Source organism: Ursus americanus, chromosome 25 (assembly GCF_024610735.1).
Source record: "Ursus americanus isolate L20-20 chromosome 25, mUrsAme1.1.p, whole genome shotgun sequence".
Classification (NCBI taxonomy): domain Eukaryota; kingdom Metazoa; phylum Chordata; class Mammalia; order Carnivora; family Ursidae; genus Ursus; species Ursus americanus.
This window is the reverse complement of record NC_142151.1, coordinates 11,691,851-11,707,207: the sequence shown is the minus strand read 5'-3', so window position 1 is coordinate 11,707,207 and position 15,357 is coordinate 11,691,851. Positions and strand designations below refer to the sequence as shown.

At 35.2% G+C, this 15,357-nt stretch overlaps 1 protein-coding gene across 1 annotated transcript; it reads left to right on the top strand.

The window, feature by feature from the left end:
- Window positions 1–706: 706 nt before the first annotated feature.
- LOC148107765 (killer cell lectin-like receptor 2) lies at window positions 707–13,488 on the top strand. Its single transcript, XM_087855916.1, has 6 exons — window positions 707–797; window positions 1,077–1,160; window positions 6,883–6,990; window positions 7,569–7,720; window positions 12,430–12,497; window positions 13,362–13,488. Exons 1-6 carry the CDS (start codon window positions 707–709, stop codon window positions 13,486–13,488), a joined length of 630 nt encoding a protein of 209 aa, XP_087712042.1.
- The last annotated feature ends 1,869 nt before the right edge of the window (window positions 13,489–15,357 follow it).

The following is a 15,357-nucleotide window of genomic DNA, read 5'->3' as shown; positions in this document are numbered from 1 at the left end:
GCAGCATAGTTGTTAGAATGAGAGGTTATGCCTCCCTCATTTAATATTACTTCCTAAACTCCCTTTCCTTGAATCCCATGATTTCCACATTTTCCTCACACTCTGAAATGGAGTCATGACCCAGTGGGTATGAAGTTCATGTGAATGAAGCAGTGAGGTCTGACATAAGCCATGTAGCAGGTGTGGAGTTTCTCAAATTAGGGCATGTGTGTCCTTACTGAAGAGGGAGTTACTCTTTTTGGTGTCAATATAGTGCCCACTGGGGCATAAAACAGGCACTAAGTGATCAAACATAATTTTTCCAAAAATGCTATAAATCTAGATTTTTAGGTGAATATGGAATAAACATACATTTTTAAATTTTGGCAACGAATTCCAGTATTTTAAAAACAGTGAAAGGTTAACATAGCATGCCCATAAACAGTAATGGACCTTTATTTAATTGTGTACGATTGCTATTGTAAGGCATTACAAAGAGAAATGAAAAACAATTTTCTTTCTAATATTCCCAGATATATATATATATATATATATATATATATATATATATATATATATATATATATTTTAACGTGTTTATTTCAGATGATCATGCTTATCATTCATTTAGCTGTCCCTGTTACTTCACGATAAATAATGTTATTTTCATGCCCCATGAAACATTGCCTAGGATTTGAGCTGTGTTCTTTGACTGCAGCGCTCAAAAATGAGCGAGGAGAGAGTGACATACACAGAGCTAAAATTATCCCATTCAAGGAAACAGAAGGGCAAAAGACGTCCAATAGATAAAAGGAGAGGTAAAGGTTTTTCAGTTTGTTTCCTTGTTTTCTGAAAACATTATGATGTGAAATAAGAAAAAGTGAAATCATAATAATCGTGTCTATATTTATTTGATATTTTATGTCTGGCTCTTTATATCAATGGGTATATTTAAATGTGATATTCAATAAGTTTTATTATTACAGTGAATAGGGACATTCATTTTAATTCCAGAATGAATTTCCATTTCATTCTAATTCTGGGGGCTTTGCTGTGCTCAATGCTTACTACATATTTTGCTTTCTGATTTTGTACAGAATTTCCATGGCATATCTTTGCATTAACCCTAGGAGTTATATGTTTTTTCCTCTTGCTGGCAATCACAGGCTTAGGAGCTGTATGTGAGTATTGGACATACACAGTTCTTAAGAGAACATGAACTAGAGTGGTAAGTGAATTGTTGTAACTACTGAATTTCTGCAGAAACTTTGCAAATTATAAAGTCCGATAGAAATGTTAATAATCATGATGGCATTGATGATAATGTTGATGATGATGATTTTATTATTTTGCTGTCACTTAATTTTTATGCTACACAAAATAGGTTATGTAATAGTTGTAATAGCACAAAATTTGGCTGAAATGTGCCGTGAAGATTACATATATACTCATCCTTATATTTTGTGTAGAAGGAGGTTTTCTATTCAGTCAGAATTGGAAAAAATCTTTACTTGAATATTACATTCCTTAACATACCACAGTGCTGTTTAAATCACAGAGAAATATTAGGTTGATCTAGTTTCTATATCTCTTTCTATATATTTTATATCAATTTCCTTTTTTAAAAGAATTTATTTATTTATGTGACGCAGAGAGAGAGAGCACAAACAGGGGGAGTAGCAGGCAGAGGGAGAGGGAGAGGGAGAAGCAGGTTTCCCACTGATCTGGGAGCCCCCTACATGGGACTGGATCCCAGGACCCTGGGATCATGACCTGAACTGAAAGCAGATGCTTAACCAACTGAGCCACCTGGACAAATTTGTCATATTTGTCAATTTGTACAAATGTCTATACAACACTTCCTTTTAATATCTTTTTCCTGATGTTTATTAAATCTTTGTTTCATTCATTCAACACAATTTTGGCTCAGGAACTATGGGTAATAAAGATACGAGAATTATAAAAAGTCAGCTCACAATGAGCTCAGTTTAAAGGGGAAGATTTTTTTTAAATGAAGCATTTCTTAAAATAAATATTCTGAGTGCTGGGGCAATGGCATGAAGATATCAAATGGTTGGAATGTTCCATGCTGAGGTCAAGAAAGCTTTCCCCCAGGAGATAATAACTGATATGATATAAAGGATAGATAGGACTTAATCAGGAAGTTCAGGGAAGAGGAGACTTATCTAGGCAGAGAACAATATGAACAAAAGAACATATTGATGTGTGAGGAGATTTAAGTTTCTGGGCAAATAAAAGAAGTAACTAGAAATAGGTTGGCTAGGTATATAATTTATAATTTTAATATCATTTTAAGCAATTTTAGATTTGTTCTAAAAACACAAAGAAATTTTTGGAAGATTTTACAGAGGGAAAAATATGATTTATATCCCATGAACACATAGGGATTTGGGAAAGGTCAATTTGAATAGACTGGAAAGTGGGTGGGGGGACCAGATAGGAGGATGTTTCAGGAATCAGGGTTAGTTAGAACGATTGAATTAGTGCTTTAAAAGAAGTAATGAAGCATTGGGACCATATATGAGAAATATTTAACATGTAGAATTGTTAGGATATGACTTTTATTGATTGTGGAGGGAAACAAGTGAATCGGTGATACCATTTGACATCAGGCTATATACTTCGGCAAATATATTCCATTAAATGTTATAGAAAACACAAGAGGAACATTAGGCTATGAATTGGGGTGTGTGTGTGTGTGTGTGTGTGTGTGTGTGAATAATGGTGAGGAGTGACGAGCTTGTGGCATATCAGTGGAGATGACCAGAAAGAATTAGATTGGTCTGAGTCTCTTAGAGTGAGCATTTGGCAGTAGACACAGACCATCAGCATGTATATGGTAGAATTAAAAGTCTGGAGATCAAGAGAGATGTCTAGATTAGAGATATGAATTATGGTTCCATCAATTAATGTAACTAGTATTGGTAAACATAATAGAGGAAAGCAGAAGCTAGAACATGTTTTACCTTATAAAACCAGAGAGAATAGATTTTCTAGAAGAACAAGAGTGAGGAGGATGGTTCTTAGGAAAATTAACATTTAGAAGTCGGTGGAAGATGGGTAAACAGTGAAAAATGGTGATGCTTTGGTTAAACAAGTAGGAGGGAATCTAAAACATAGCATCATATGGAAGGAGGGTAAAGATAGTCGTGGGTTCCAAATAGTATAAGAAGATCAAGTAAAATAATGGCCAACAGTATGCTTATTAAATTTGGCAAGAGCGAGGCCACTAATGACATTTGCTGGGGAAGGTTCAGTAGAATGGTGGTCAAAGCCTGACTGCAATGGCTAAAACTTCAAACATCAGGAAGTAGAGACAATGAATACAGGATATTATTATTGTTTAATTATGGCTAAGCCAAAACTTTACCAAGTATTGAAAATATGTGGATCTACATGACCTCAGACATTGTAAAGGGACAATAAAGTGATACAAGTACTTTGTCAGTTTGGTATTATCTCCTAGAGCGGAACACGAGTCAGTCGTTCTCACCCTAAGTATATGTTCAACATATATCCTTGCACATGCACAGAAATGCACACCTACAGGACTGTTCGTAGCAGTGCCATTCATAATATCCAACACCTCAGAACTACACAAATGACCATTAATGGGAGAGTAAATGAAACCTCTGCAATTCATTTCCCGATGGAGTTTATGTAGCAGTTAAAACAAACAACAGCAGAAGACACGAACAGACACTTCTCCAAAGAAGATGCAAATGGCTAACAGACACATGAAAAAATGTTCAACATCACTAGCCATCGGGGAAATACAAATCAAAACCACAACGAAATGCCACCTTACACCAGTTAGAATGGCAAAAATTAACAAGACAGGGAACAAATGGTTGGCAAGGATGTGGAGAAAGGGGAACCCACGTACACTGTTGGTGGGAATGCAAGCTAGTGCAGCCACTCTGGAAAACAGTATGGAGCTTCCTCAAGACATTAAAAATAGACCTACCCTACGGCCCAGCAATTAGACTACTGGTATTTACCCCAAAGATACAGACATAGTAAAAAGAAGGGGCACATGCACTCCAATGTTCATAGCAGCAATGTCCACAATAACCAAACTGTGGAAGAAGCCGAGATGCCCTTCAACAGATGAATGGATAAAGATCCCGTTCATATATACAATGGAATATTACTCAACCATTAGAAAGGATGAATACCCACCATTTGCATTGACATGGATGGAACTGGAGGGAATTACGCTAAGTGAAATAAGTCAAGCAGAGAAAGACAATTATCATATGGTTTCACTCATATGTGGAACATAAGAAATAGCACAGAGGACCACAGGAGAAGGGAGGGACAACCGAATGGGAAAAATCAGAGAGGGAGACAAACCATGAGAAACTCTGGACTCTGGGAACCAAACTGAGGATTACAGAAGGGAGGGGGGTGGAGGGATGGGGTAACCAGGTGTGGGTATTAAGGAAAGCACGTGTGGTGATGAACACTGGGTGACATATGCAACTAATGGATCGTTGAACACTACATCAAAAACTAATGATGTACTATATGCTAATTGAACATAATTAAAAAAAAACTACAGTGGTATACAACAATGTGAATGAATCTTAGCAAAATAATAGAAATGAAAAAGGAGCAAGAGCACAAAATTTCTTGTATATTGTTATACTTTTTAAATAAGCTTAAATAGTTAAAAACAAACAAAATAAATAGTATTATTTCAGGAAATACATAAAGAATCAATGAAGGTGTATGTAAAACTATCAAGGGAGCGATTGCAATGGGTTTTAGTTACACTGTTTGAGAGAGGCAGGAAGATGGGATGAAACGAAGTATAAAAAGTAAATAAATGTTATAGTTAAGGTGTTAGCTACAATTCTGGGTGGCTAACAAATTGGCTAAATAAATAAGTAAATAAAAAGTTCTGAGAGTAATGTTGAGGGTGTTTCATGGATAAAGTATTACGAACAATCTTATGCTATCCCCAATCTAAGAGTTAAAAAAACAATTCTATTATAAAAAATATGAAAAAGAAAGCACCAGAAATTTTGTGGGATAGGTGACCTGAGATGGACATATGAAAAGAAGGGACCTGTGAGAAAGAAATATTGAGGGTTCAAAAAGAAATATAATAGTAGGAGATCACGATCACCAAAGATAAGAGGGTGAAATCCACAGCAGGGGGTGAGAGTTTCAGACTTGTTCAATGAGAAGCACTTTTTTTTGTTTGTTTGTTTTTTTCCTGAGATAGATTGAGGAATACCTGTGTATTTATAGAAGGAAGTTGAGAGGAACATCTACTTGCTGGTGACTGTTTCCATGTGAAATAACAGAGGAGGGCATCTTCTGGAGAGGGACAGTCAAGGAGGTGCAGTAGATAATTTAGGAAAAGTATAAATACTTGAAATAGCTGGTGAATTGAGAAGAGTGTGACTCAATAACTATGTTGTGTCATGTTGAGGTAAAATAGTGATGAAAAGCATAAGTGTTGGTCAGCATTAAACTGTATGTGTACAGTTTTGTGATTTTTTTGAATCTGATTTTCAGAAGCTTGTGTGGAGATGAGATGGTGAATGACAAGAGTATTCTGAAGTTGGCTTTTTTAAATTTTTTTTTTACATTTTTTCCTTATTTTTTAAATACACTCCACACCCAACATGGGGCTTGAACTCATGACCTTGAGATCCAGAGTCATGTGTTCTACTGATTGAACCAGCCTAGTGCCCCAATGAAGTTGGCGATTTAAAAAATATATTTAAAAAGACTATGTTGCAAGGTTTTTGGAGGTCCTTCCAAAATTAGTTCTGTACCATTTGTGCTTGGACAGACAGAAAGGAAAGGACACGGGAATTGGTTAGTCACAGAAATGGTAGAATTTAGGTAGTATTAGGTACTAGAGGTCTTAATGTGTCTTTTTATTTTAAAAAAATTTTTAAAAGATTTTATTTATTTACTTGAGAGAGAGAGAGTACAAGTGAGAGAACGCAAGCAAGAGGAATAGCAGAGGGAGAGGGAGAAGGAGACTCCCCACAGAGCAGGGACCCTCATGTGGCATTTTATCCCAGGACCCTGGGATTATGACCTGACCTAAAGGCAGTTGCTTAACTGACTGAGCCACCCAGCTGCCCCTTAACGTGTCTTTTTAAATTCAGATCCAGAATATGAGCATTGGAAAGGATGGCTGAATTGAAGCAGTAGTTATATATATTGCAATTGATTACATTAAGAGACTGTGCAATTGATGTTGGATTTTTACAAGTCGACGTTGCATTTGGCTGAGTGATGGTGGGTGGTAGAGGAATTGGAAATTAAGATTCTCAGTTGTGTAACAAAATCTTAAAGGATTTTTCTTTTAATATTCACACACTTACAGAGCAGTATACTTTCTGCTTTTGCATTTTTTATTTGTGAGTTTTGGGAAGATATTGCTATTTCTCTCAGATTTTTAACTTTCCTTTTGTATATTAGAAGTAGCTATCTGAGCTCTTGGTCCATGTAAATTCAATGAATCAATTATAAGCTTATTCTACAAGAGAGTCAATTGCTAAATGAATACTAAATACAAAATCTCACCAACTTTGAAATCTTTATTTGAAGAGTAGATGACATAGAAACTAATTAATGTTTTATTTCCAGTTTATATTTTCTGATTTATATATGTTCTATATTTTGTGTTTTATAAGTCTTATATGCTTAAAAATAATGGAAACAAGTTATATTTTTATTTAAAAATCTTTTATTTTCTGAAACTTCAAAATATTTTAAGCTACCATTTTCTCTGACTGTACTTTCATTTAGTCAACATTCACTATGTGATTTAGAATTAGAGTAAGCAAGTATTATAATGTGATCTATGAAAGACATTCATGACCCTAAATTTATAATATGGATTGATTGAAGCTTTTCAGAAGTGTTCTGCACACACAAAGAAGGATATGAATGATAAAAAAGAAAAAAATGTTTCCTTAGGAGAGTTTGAAGATCACTCAATTTTACCACCTATTATAGGTATGTACTGAATACTTACCGTGATAGTTTACAAAAAATTTTTTATGGAATTATCCCCTCTGTCCCATTTCAATATACAATTTTAAAACTTTATGTTGTGCTTTGTCAGGTCCTTTAATTTTGCTCACCCTTTTTTATTTTGAAATCAAATTCATTTTCTTTATTATAGCTAATTGAACTCTTGAGTTTCCCAGAGTCATGTTGATTTGATTATTTGAGTAATTTATGCTCATGGATAAATTTTCCCCAATACAGATCCCTTGGAATTAACACCATCTCTGTATATTCACTTTGTCGGTTTCCTCCTGCAAGGATATCTGCTCCACATGGCTGCAGTTTATTTGTTCTTGAGAAGTCAAAATTTTCTCAGTGCTATCCTAACAATGGTCTGAAGTCTGTCAGAGACAGTCCCTGGCTCCACAAGTTGGCCAAAGAGCTATTCCCAACATTCGACTTTTGGGAAATGGGAAAACCACCTATTATTTGATCATTCAGTCTGAAGTAAGGAAGAAATACGTGTAAAGTGCAGGTCTGTAAGTGTCTTGTGGTTGAGGATCATGGTGGCTTTTGTTTTCAAGGTAAAGACTATGACTTATTTCAAGAAAAGTGGTACTGCTGTGGAGAAAGCTGTTACTATTTTTCAAAAGAAGAGAAAACTTGGGAGAGGAGTAAGGAGTCATGTGAAGACCTGTGTTCTAGTCTCATTAAGCTTGGTAATAAAGAGGAGCAGGTATGTTTACTTTATTAAACCTGATTAAATGCTTTATGAGAAGTCCTATGTCTTGAGTTAAGATAATCAATTTGAATTTCCTCCAATATTATTTGGCCACTTTGTTTTGAAGCATTTGTTAATCCGTATAGATTTCTCTGGAGAGGAGATGAGGTTAACAAAGACCTGGAAGAACCATTGTTTTATTTATTTATTTATTTATTTATTTATTTATTTATTTATTTATTTATTTTTATTTATTTATTTATTTATTAAGTAGGCTCCAATCCAGCCTAGAGCCCACACAGGGCTTGAACTCATGACCCTGAGATCAAGACCTGCACTGAGATCAGGGGTCAGGTGCTTAACCAACCAAGCCACACAAGTACCCCAACATCCATTGTTTTAAACAATGAAGAAGAGAAATGGCTCTGCTGTGCCATTTCATTTTTAGTCTTTTTATTGTATGTGTTGCATCTTCACATCTAATATTCATTAGATGGTTCAGGGCTAATACAGGGCAAAGAAAAACTGCCTTCAATGGTGTGAGCAATCTAAAGAGATAATTCTCATTGTACTGAGTTCTGTTGTTCCTTCTCTCAGTATTTGGAAGGAATCACACTTGTAAGGGAAGATGAGTCTCTCACTTTCATGAGTGGCCATGGGGAAAAGGATGAAAAATAGAGATTGAATATACTGGAGTGATTCTTTAAAAATGAACTTTTATTTTACTTATAATCCAGAATGGCAGAGGAAGCATCTCTTTTCTAGAAGAGACAATCTAGATCAAATTCACCATTCCTTATAAAGTTTAGGACTATAAAGTCAATTGAGTGGATTCTGTACATGTCCTTCTAATGATTCCATTTAAACACCAAATTCCAGTTACACTGTTTAGTCCTAGCAATGTTACTTCCAGTAGTATCTTGTGAAGGATGAATGAAAAACAACAAAACAACAACAAAAAGAACAATACTCAGGGGTGCCTGGCTGGCTCAGTCAGTGGGGCATCTGATCTTGATCTCAAGAGTTGTGAGTACAAGCACCATATTAGGTGTAAAGCTTACTTAAAAATAAATAAATACATAATTACATAAATAAATAAACCAAAAATACCTATATTTTCTTGTTTATAAAATTCTTATTAAAATAACAATATGAATGGATCACTTGTACCTAGAAGAAACAGATGAACTAAGTAATCACATAGGGAGTCAAATAAATGTTAAAATCCAGCTACATGTTATTAATACCTTGTTTAATTTAAACCTCAATTGTTAACACTTAGTTCCTAAATAAATTGAGTTTTCTTCTCTCAGAAATTAACTTTATTTGTAATCTGTCCTTTCCCTGTAATTTCCAAATCAGTATTCTTCAGTTTTAGTGCTGCCATTGAAATTTCTAGGCTTCAGAGTTTCAATGAAACTTCCTATAATTGTTATTCCGGTATTGCCATGAACTAATCTAGAGCCTTTGAAATTCCTTGAGACTTTTGCTACTCATTAGAGCAAAACCTGAGTTTCATAGTCTATTTTCTGACAGCCTTGCTGTCAGGATCTAAACTGGAATACTGACGCACTATACAAATCCTGCGACAGAATTTGCTGTAGGACAGCATTACTCTTACACTAATGGTTTAAGATTTTCAGTCTTTTGCTTGTTTCACAAGGTCTAGAAGTGTAATGAAAGCAGTGTCTTAAATCCATTGATACAGAAAACTGAGATTGGCTTTCATACATTTATGTATACCCTTAAATCTAACCAAAATATGTGAGTGAAAGAATCAATAAACATCTAACTTTAGTGTTTCTTCAGAGATCTAAACATAATAAGGTATATTATATTTTATATAATACCCATCCATTTTCCCTACTCTAAAAGACACACTTTTGAGATTATTGTCTTATACAATTTAATTATAGTAAAAAAAAATATTGGAGTGTGTAAGTGTGTGATTGTGTGTATGTGTGTGTGTGTGTGTGTGTGTTTGAGAGGAGAGACAAAAAAAGAGTGAGAGAGAGACAGAGAGAGGTAATAAATACATTGCTTTTAGGAAAGAACATTAATTTGTTGCTTCACACTTGCATCCATAGGGAAATTTGAAGTGAATAAGATATGCCAATTGGAATAATGATTACAAATGATTTACAGGTTTTTTTTATGTTAAAGATATTTTTGACACTGCATTCATTATTCAGTGCACAACATTTTCAAAACTGAGTGTATTATTCCCACCTTGTAGTTATGGAAAATACTCAAAGAAGTTTTTTTCCCTTCATTTCAGTGCTTTAGTGTACATAGAAAATAAATGACATAAACTGTTGTAACACTTGTAGTTATGGTTTCTTCATTTTCACTGCTGTATAAGACTCCACAGTGTGGATATGCTCCATCTATTCTCTAGATGATGGGAATTTGGGTTGTGTCCAGCTTTTGTTGTTATGAATAGTCCTCTATTAAACATTCTTAGACATGTCTCTGTGCAACATTGTTCCATGTGTCCTCTCTTCTCTTTATGACAAATCATCCTAGGAGTGGAATCATTGATCAATAGGGTTTGTAGAAGTGCAATTTTATATGATTATTCCAGATTATTTCTCAATATGATTTCAGCAACAATTTTAAAGATATCTTTGATCTCTACTATCCCACAAACTTGGTGGTGTTGTTTTTACTTTGTGCCAATTGAATAGTAGTAAAATATACCCTTGTGACTTCAATTTGCATTTTCCTGATCTCTACTGAGCTTGGCTATTCCTATATTTATTGTCTATATTCTATGTTTATTTGAAATGGGTACTTATGTTTTGACAATTTTTTTTCTTATCAGGTAATTTTATTTTGATATTGTTTTATAGAAATACCTATTTGTTCTTCACATTACTGGAGATGTCTCCAGATTTGAAACTTGTCTTTTCACATTCTTTAAGGTAGAGAGAAGTTCTAGGTTTAGTGTGATCCTACTTACCTATCTACTTTATCATATGTGAAGTTTTTTAAAGTTCATGTCCCTTTCTGGGTATCCTTCATTCAGTCACAAAGACTTGAGTGATTTGTTCATTGAATCCTTTCCATATCCATTTCTTCTCTGCACCATGGAGAAAGTAGCTTGCCTCCTCCATTTATCATAGTGGTATTTGAAGATAAATGTGCCCAGTATTTTATGAGTCCTCTGTGGATGAGGTGTTTTCATTGATGTTATGGATAATACCAATAATTCTACTTTTCCCAGCAACCAAAAGCAAATCTCAGGCTTCAGACAGATCCAAAGAGCATTATTTATTCCCACGTTCTTTAATGGAGGGTCCTTCCAAACACAGTAAAGTGACATTTTGCTTTTCTATCTTTCTCTTGTATGTTCTGTGATACTAGCATGTTCACTGGTAGCAGGAAATGGTAAAAATGTAATAAGGAAAGAAAGGTTGCATCTAAACCCAGCTCTCTCTGTCACTGAAACTTGTACCTATTTACTTGATATCATTCAAGAACTAATAAGAAAAGAGCTTTTTCTAATAAATCTCCTAGTAATCTTGTATCTCTAATGTGGTCACTTAGTGTCTTTCATGCTATTATTTCACACAAGTCTACATGATTTCTGATAGTCATGTCTCATTAGTAAATCCCGTACATTTGTTGGTTGATGTCCAGGAACCTAGTTTAGAAAAAAAAAAGATCTGTTATAACTAAATCCAAGTAACATGGGGGACAGTATGAGAGACCTGGGCAATTTAACATGCTGTTTATTGTTTGCCTGTAATATACCAGGCACTACTGTAGCCACTGAAGCTACAGTGATGAGTAAAACAGGCAACAGCATCCTCCTCTTATGGATAATATATTCTAATGCAGGCATGATAGTGCTCCTGAGGATGAGTGAGGACAAACCAAATATGCCAAGTAAATTATATGGCACATTTGAAGAAGATAAATGCTATGGAGTATTTTGAAGTCTCTTACTATTTGGTCCATCATAGTGTCTTTTGGGTATGAAGATAAAGAGGAAGAGATTTCACTGTTTTAAATGGGATGGTCAGAAACAGCCTCTTTGAGAAATGATGCTTGTACAGTATCTTGAATGAGCTAGGTCTGTGGATTACCTGATGGGACAGCATCCTAGCAGAGAAACAGCTGGTGTAAAGACTCTGAGGTAGGAGTGCATTTAACATGCTTGAGGAAATAGCTAGAGGGTCTGTGATGCTGGAGTTAAGTGAAAAAGGGAGAGAGAATTAGGTCAGAGAGTTAATAATGGTGAGCGTGGGTAGGGCATCAGAAAAACGTAAGAACTCTTTTTTTCCCCCCCATGGGGGCAATGTGAGGCTATTAGAGGGTTGTTTTTTTTTTAAAGATTTTATTTATTTATTTGACAGAGATAGAGACAGCCAGAGAGAGAGGGAACACAAGCAGGGGGAGTGGGAGAGGAAGAAGCAGGCTCATAGCAGAGGAGCCTGATGTGGGGCTCGATCTCATAACGCCGGGATCACGTCCTGAGCTGAAGGCTGATGCTTAACCACTGTGCCACCCAGGCGCCCCCTATTAGAGGGTTTTGAACAGAGTGACAAAAGCAGACTCCCTGTTTTAGAGACTCCCTCTGGACACTCTGTTCAGATTAGATGGTGTGCGTTCCTTGGTGGGGTGAAGAGTGGGGACTAAAAGGTAGGATGCAGGAGAGTACTTAAGAGTCTGTTGGAGTCATCCAGGTGAGAACTCGTGACCTGATGATGATTGGTAAGGTTAGTGCTGGTAAAAGTGTCAAGATTCCACAGTTCTTTCAAAGATGTGTGAGAGACAGACAAATCAGGTATGCCTCCAGTGTTTTTGGTCCAGAAGTTGTAAGACTGATGTTGCCATTAATGTTAATACGTCATAACTGGAGTTCAGTTTTGGATACAATTTTAATGAATCTATTAAACATTTAGCTATGTATAGGGGTGTCACATGGGGCATTGTGATACATGATTATGAAGTTCATGTGAGAGGTCTGTGCAGGGAATGCAGATGTTGTACGCAGCCCAGCCATGCACAGAAAGTCTGATACATAAGGGGGTGGAAGTGATTCTCAGGAAATCTAAGGCCTGAGCCCTTGGACACCCAAATGTTTAAGATAATGACAAAATAATGGGTAGATGAGGATAATAGAAAACATCATTGAGAAAAGTGCCTCAAGATATAGAAGAAAACCATGAAGGATCAGGTAAGGTAATGGAATCCCTGTAAAATAAGTACCACTGAAATAACAGGAAGGTTTAAAAGGTTGGTGAGTTTTCACTGACAATTTTATTACTTGAAATTGTTACTTCCTATCAGTTACATTCATGGACATTTGGAGGAAAATTAAAACTAAGTAACATTTTTTTTTCTGCATACTGTAGCGAATTCCCAAATTTAAAATCCAGGTACCTTAGTCTCATCAGCCAATTTCACAAAATTTTCATGCTATGTTTGCTGTGGAAGACATTAGGCTGAATAAGGAAAGTTCACTCTGTTTTACATACATATAAGCACCTTCTATTAGTTTTAGATACAATTACACTTTATAATCTTACAACTATACGTCTGTCACAAGATTTGTATGTCCATTGAAATAATTGCACATATGTTTTAAATTTATGATAAATTTTGCCTGAGAAATGACTTTCTAAAATAAATATATTCTCTGATGCAGGAATTTCCAGGAGAGTTTATTGGAAGTAAAATGTGGACACCTCAAGTCATCAAATATTTTTACTACTGATTGTAGTAAACTCTTTCATTACATTTGTGGAAAAGAGTTCACTGACCCTGGTTATTAAAAGAATTACTGTCATCAAAGTTCTAATATTTTTTCTTTAACAGCTATTAAGGAAAAAACTTAGGGTATTCACTCAAACTGGTCCTCTATGCATGATTTATTAAGGGTTATGATCTTTCAAACATTCCTCAGCAAGGTTAAAACACTAAGGTTTATAAATAGGAAAATTATACATCCAAAAAAATGGGTTTATTGTTCAGAAATTTCAAGAACCAATACATCAGAGAATGTGAAATAAATTCATTTTGAGTGTAAGATTTTACATTTAAAAATAATTAAATGATCCTGATAGAAATAGATAATTAATACATTCATATTGTTCAAAATATTAGAGATACAGAATGATGAACAAATTCTCTTAATCCATATTGTTCCCTATTCACCTAGTTCCCTTCTATAGGCAAATATGTAACAGATAATATTCCAAAGATATTCTGGGAAAGTACTTGCAGCCATATACATGATATCTGCTAAACAAAATGTTACATAACTACGAACAATAGTATTGCTTCTTTACATTTTAGTTTAAAAATATTTCACACACTTTGTTCCATATCAATACATAGGGGCTGCTTCAGTGTTTGTAAGCTTCTGTAAATGCTACACTGAATGGATGTACTAAAAATTTATCTACCAGTTTTATTTCCAATGGATAGTTAGGTTTGTCGCAGAATTTTGTAATTGTAGAAAAATGCTGGAATGAATAGCATAGTACAGTATGATTTGCCATATATATGTATATGATATATATGATAAATCTCTAACAGTGAAATCTCTGTATCAAAAGATGTGAGAAGGAAGGGAAGAATGAAGGGGGGGTAAACAGAAGCAGGAATGAACCACGAGAGACTATGGATTCTGGGAAACAAACTGAGGGCTTCAAAGGGGAGGGGGGTGGGGGATTGGGATAGGCCAGTGATGGGTATTAAGGAGGGCACGTATTGCATGAAGCACTGGGTGTTATACGCAAAATGAATCATGGAACACTACATCAAAAACTAAGGATGTACTGTATGGTGACTAACATAACATAATAAAAATTTTTAAAAAAGGTATGTACATTAAATTTTAATAGACATGCAATATCTCAGTAGAGGTTGTACACCTATCATCTCCACACAGCAACATTCAAAATGTCCTGCTTCCTCACTTCTTTACCACCACAGTGTGCTATTGATCTGTTTGATTTTGCCAGTAAAATTTTCACCAATATAAAAGGGGTTATCTTGTGTCATTTAAATGTACAATTTCTTATTATTCGTGAGGCCAGCATCTCTTTCTGTTATTTCTTTTATTTAAACTATCTGTCCATGTCTTTGTGGATTGATATCCCAAACTTAATTCTGAGCAAAGAAACCAGACGCAAAATAGTTCATCCTATAAAATTCCCCTATTTATAAGGTTCAACATCAGGTAAATCTAATCTCTGTTATTAGAAATTAGGAAGTCCCTTAAAAAGTTAAAAATTGAGCTACCCTATGATCCAGCAATTGCACTACTGGGTATTTACCCCAAAGATACAGATGTAGTGAAGAGAAGGGCCATATGCACCCCAATGTTCATAGCAGCATTGTCCACAATAGCTAAATTGTGGAATGAGCCGAGATGCCCTTCAACAGATGACTGGATTAAGATGTGGTCCATATATACAATAGAATCTTACTCAGCCATCAGAAAGAATGATTACACAGCATTTGCAGCAACATGGACGGGACTAGAGGAGATTATGCTAAGTGAAATAAGTCAAGCAGAGAAAGACAATTATCATATGGTTTCACTCATTTATGGAACATAAGAAATAGGAAGATCGGTAGGAGAAGGAAAGGAAGAATGAAGAGGGGGTAAACAGAAGGGGGAATGAACCGTAAGA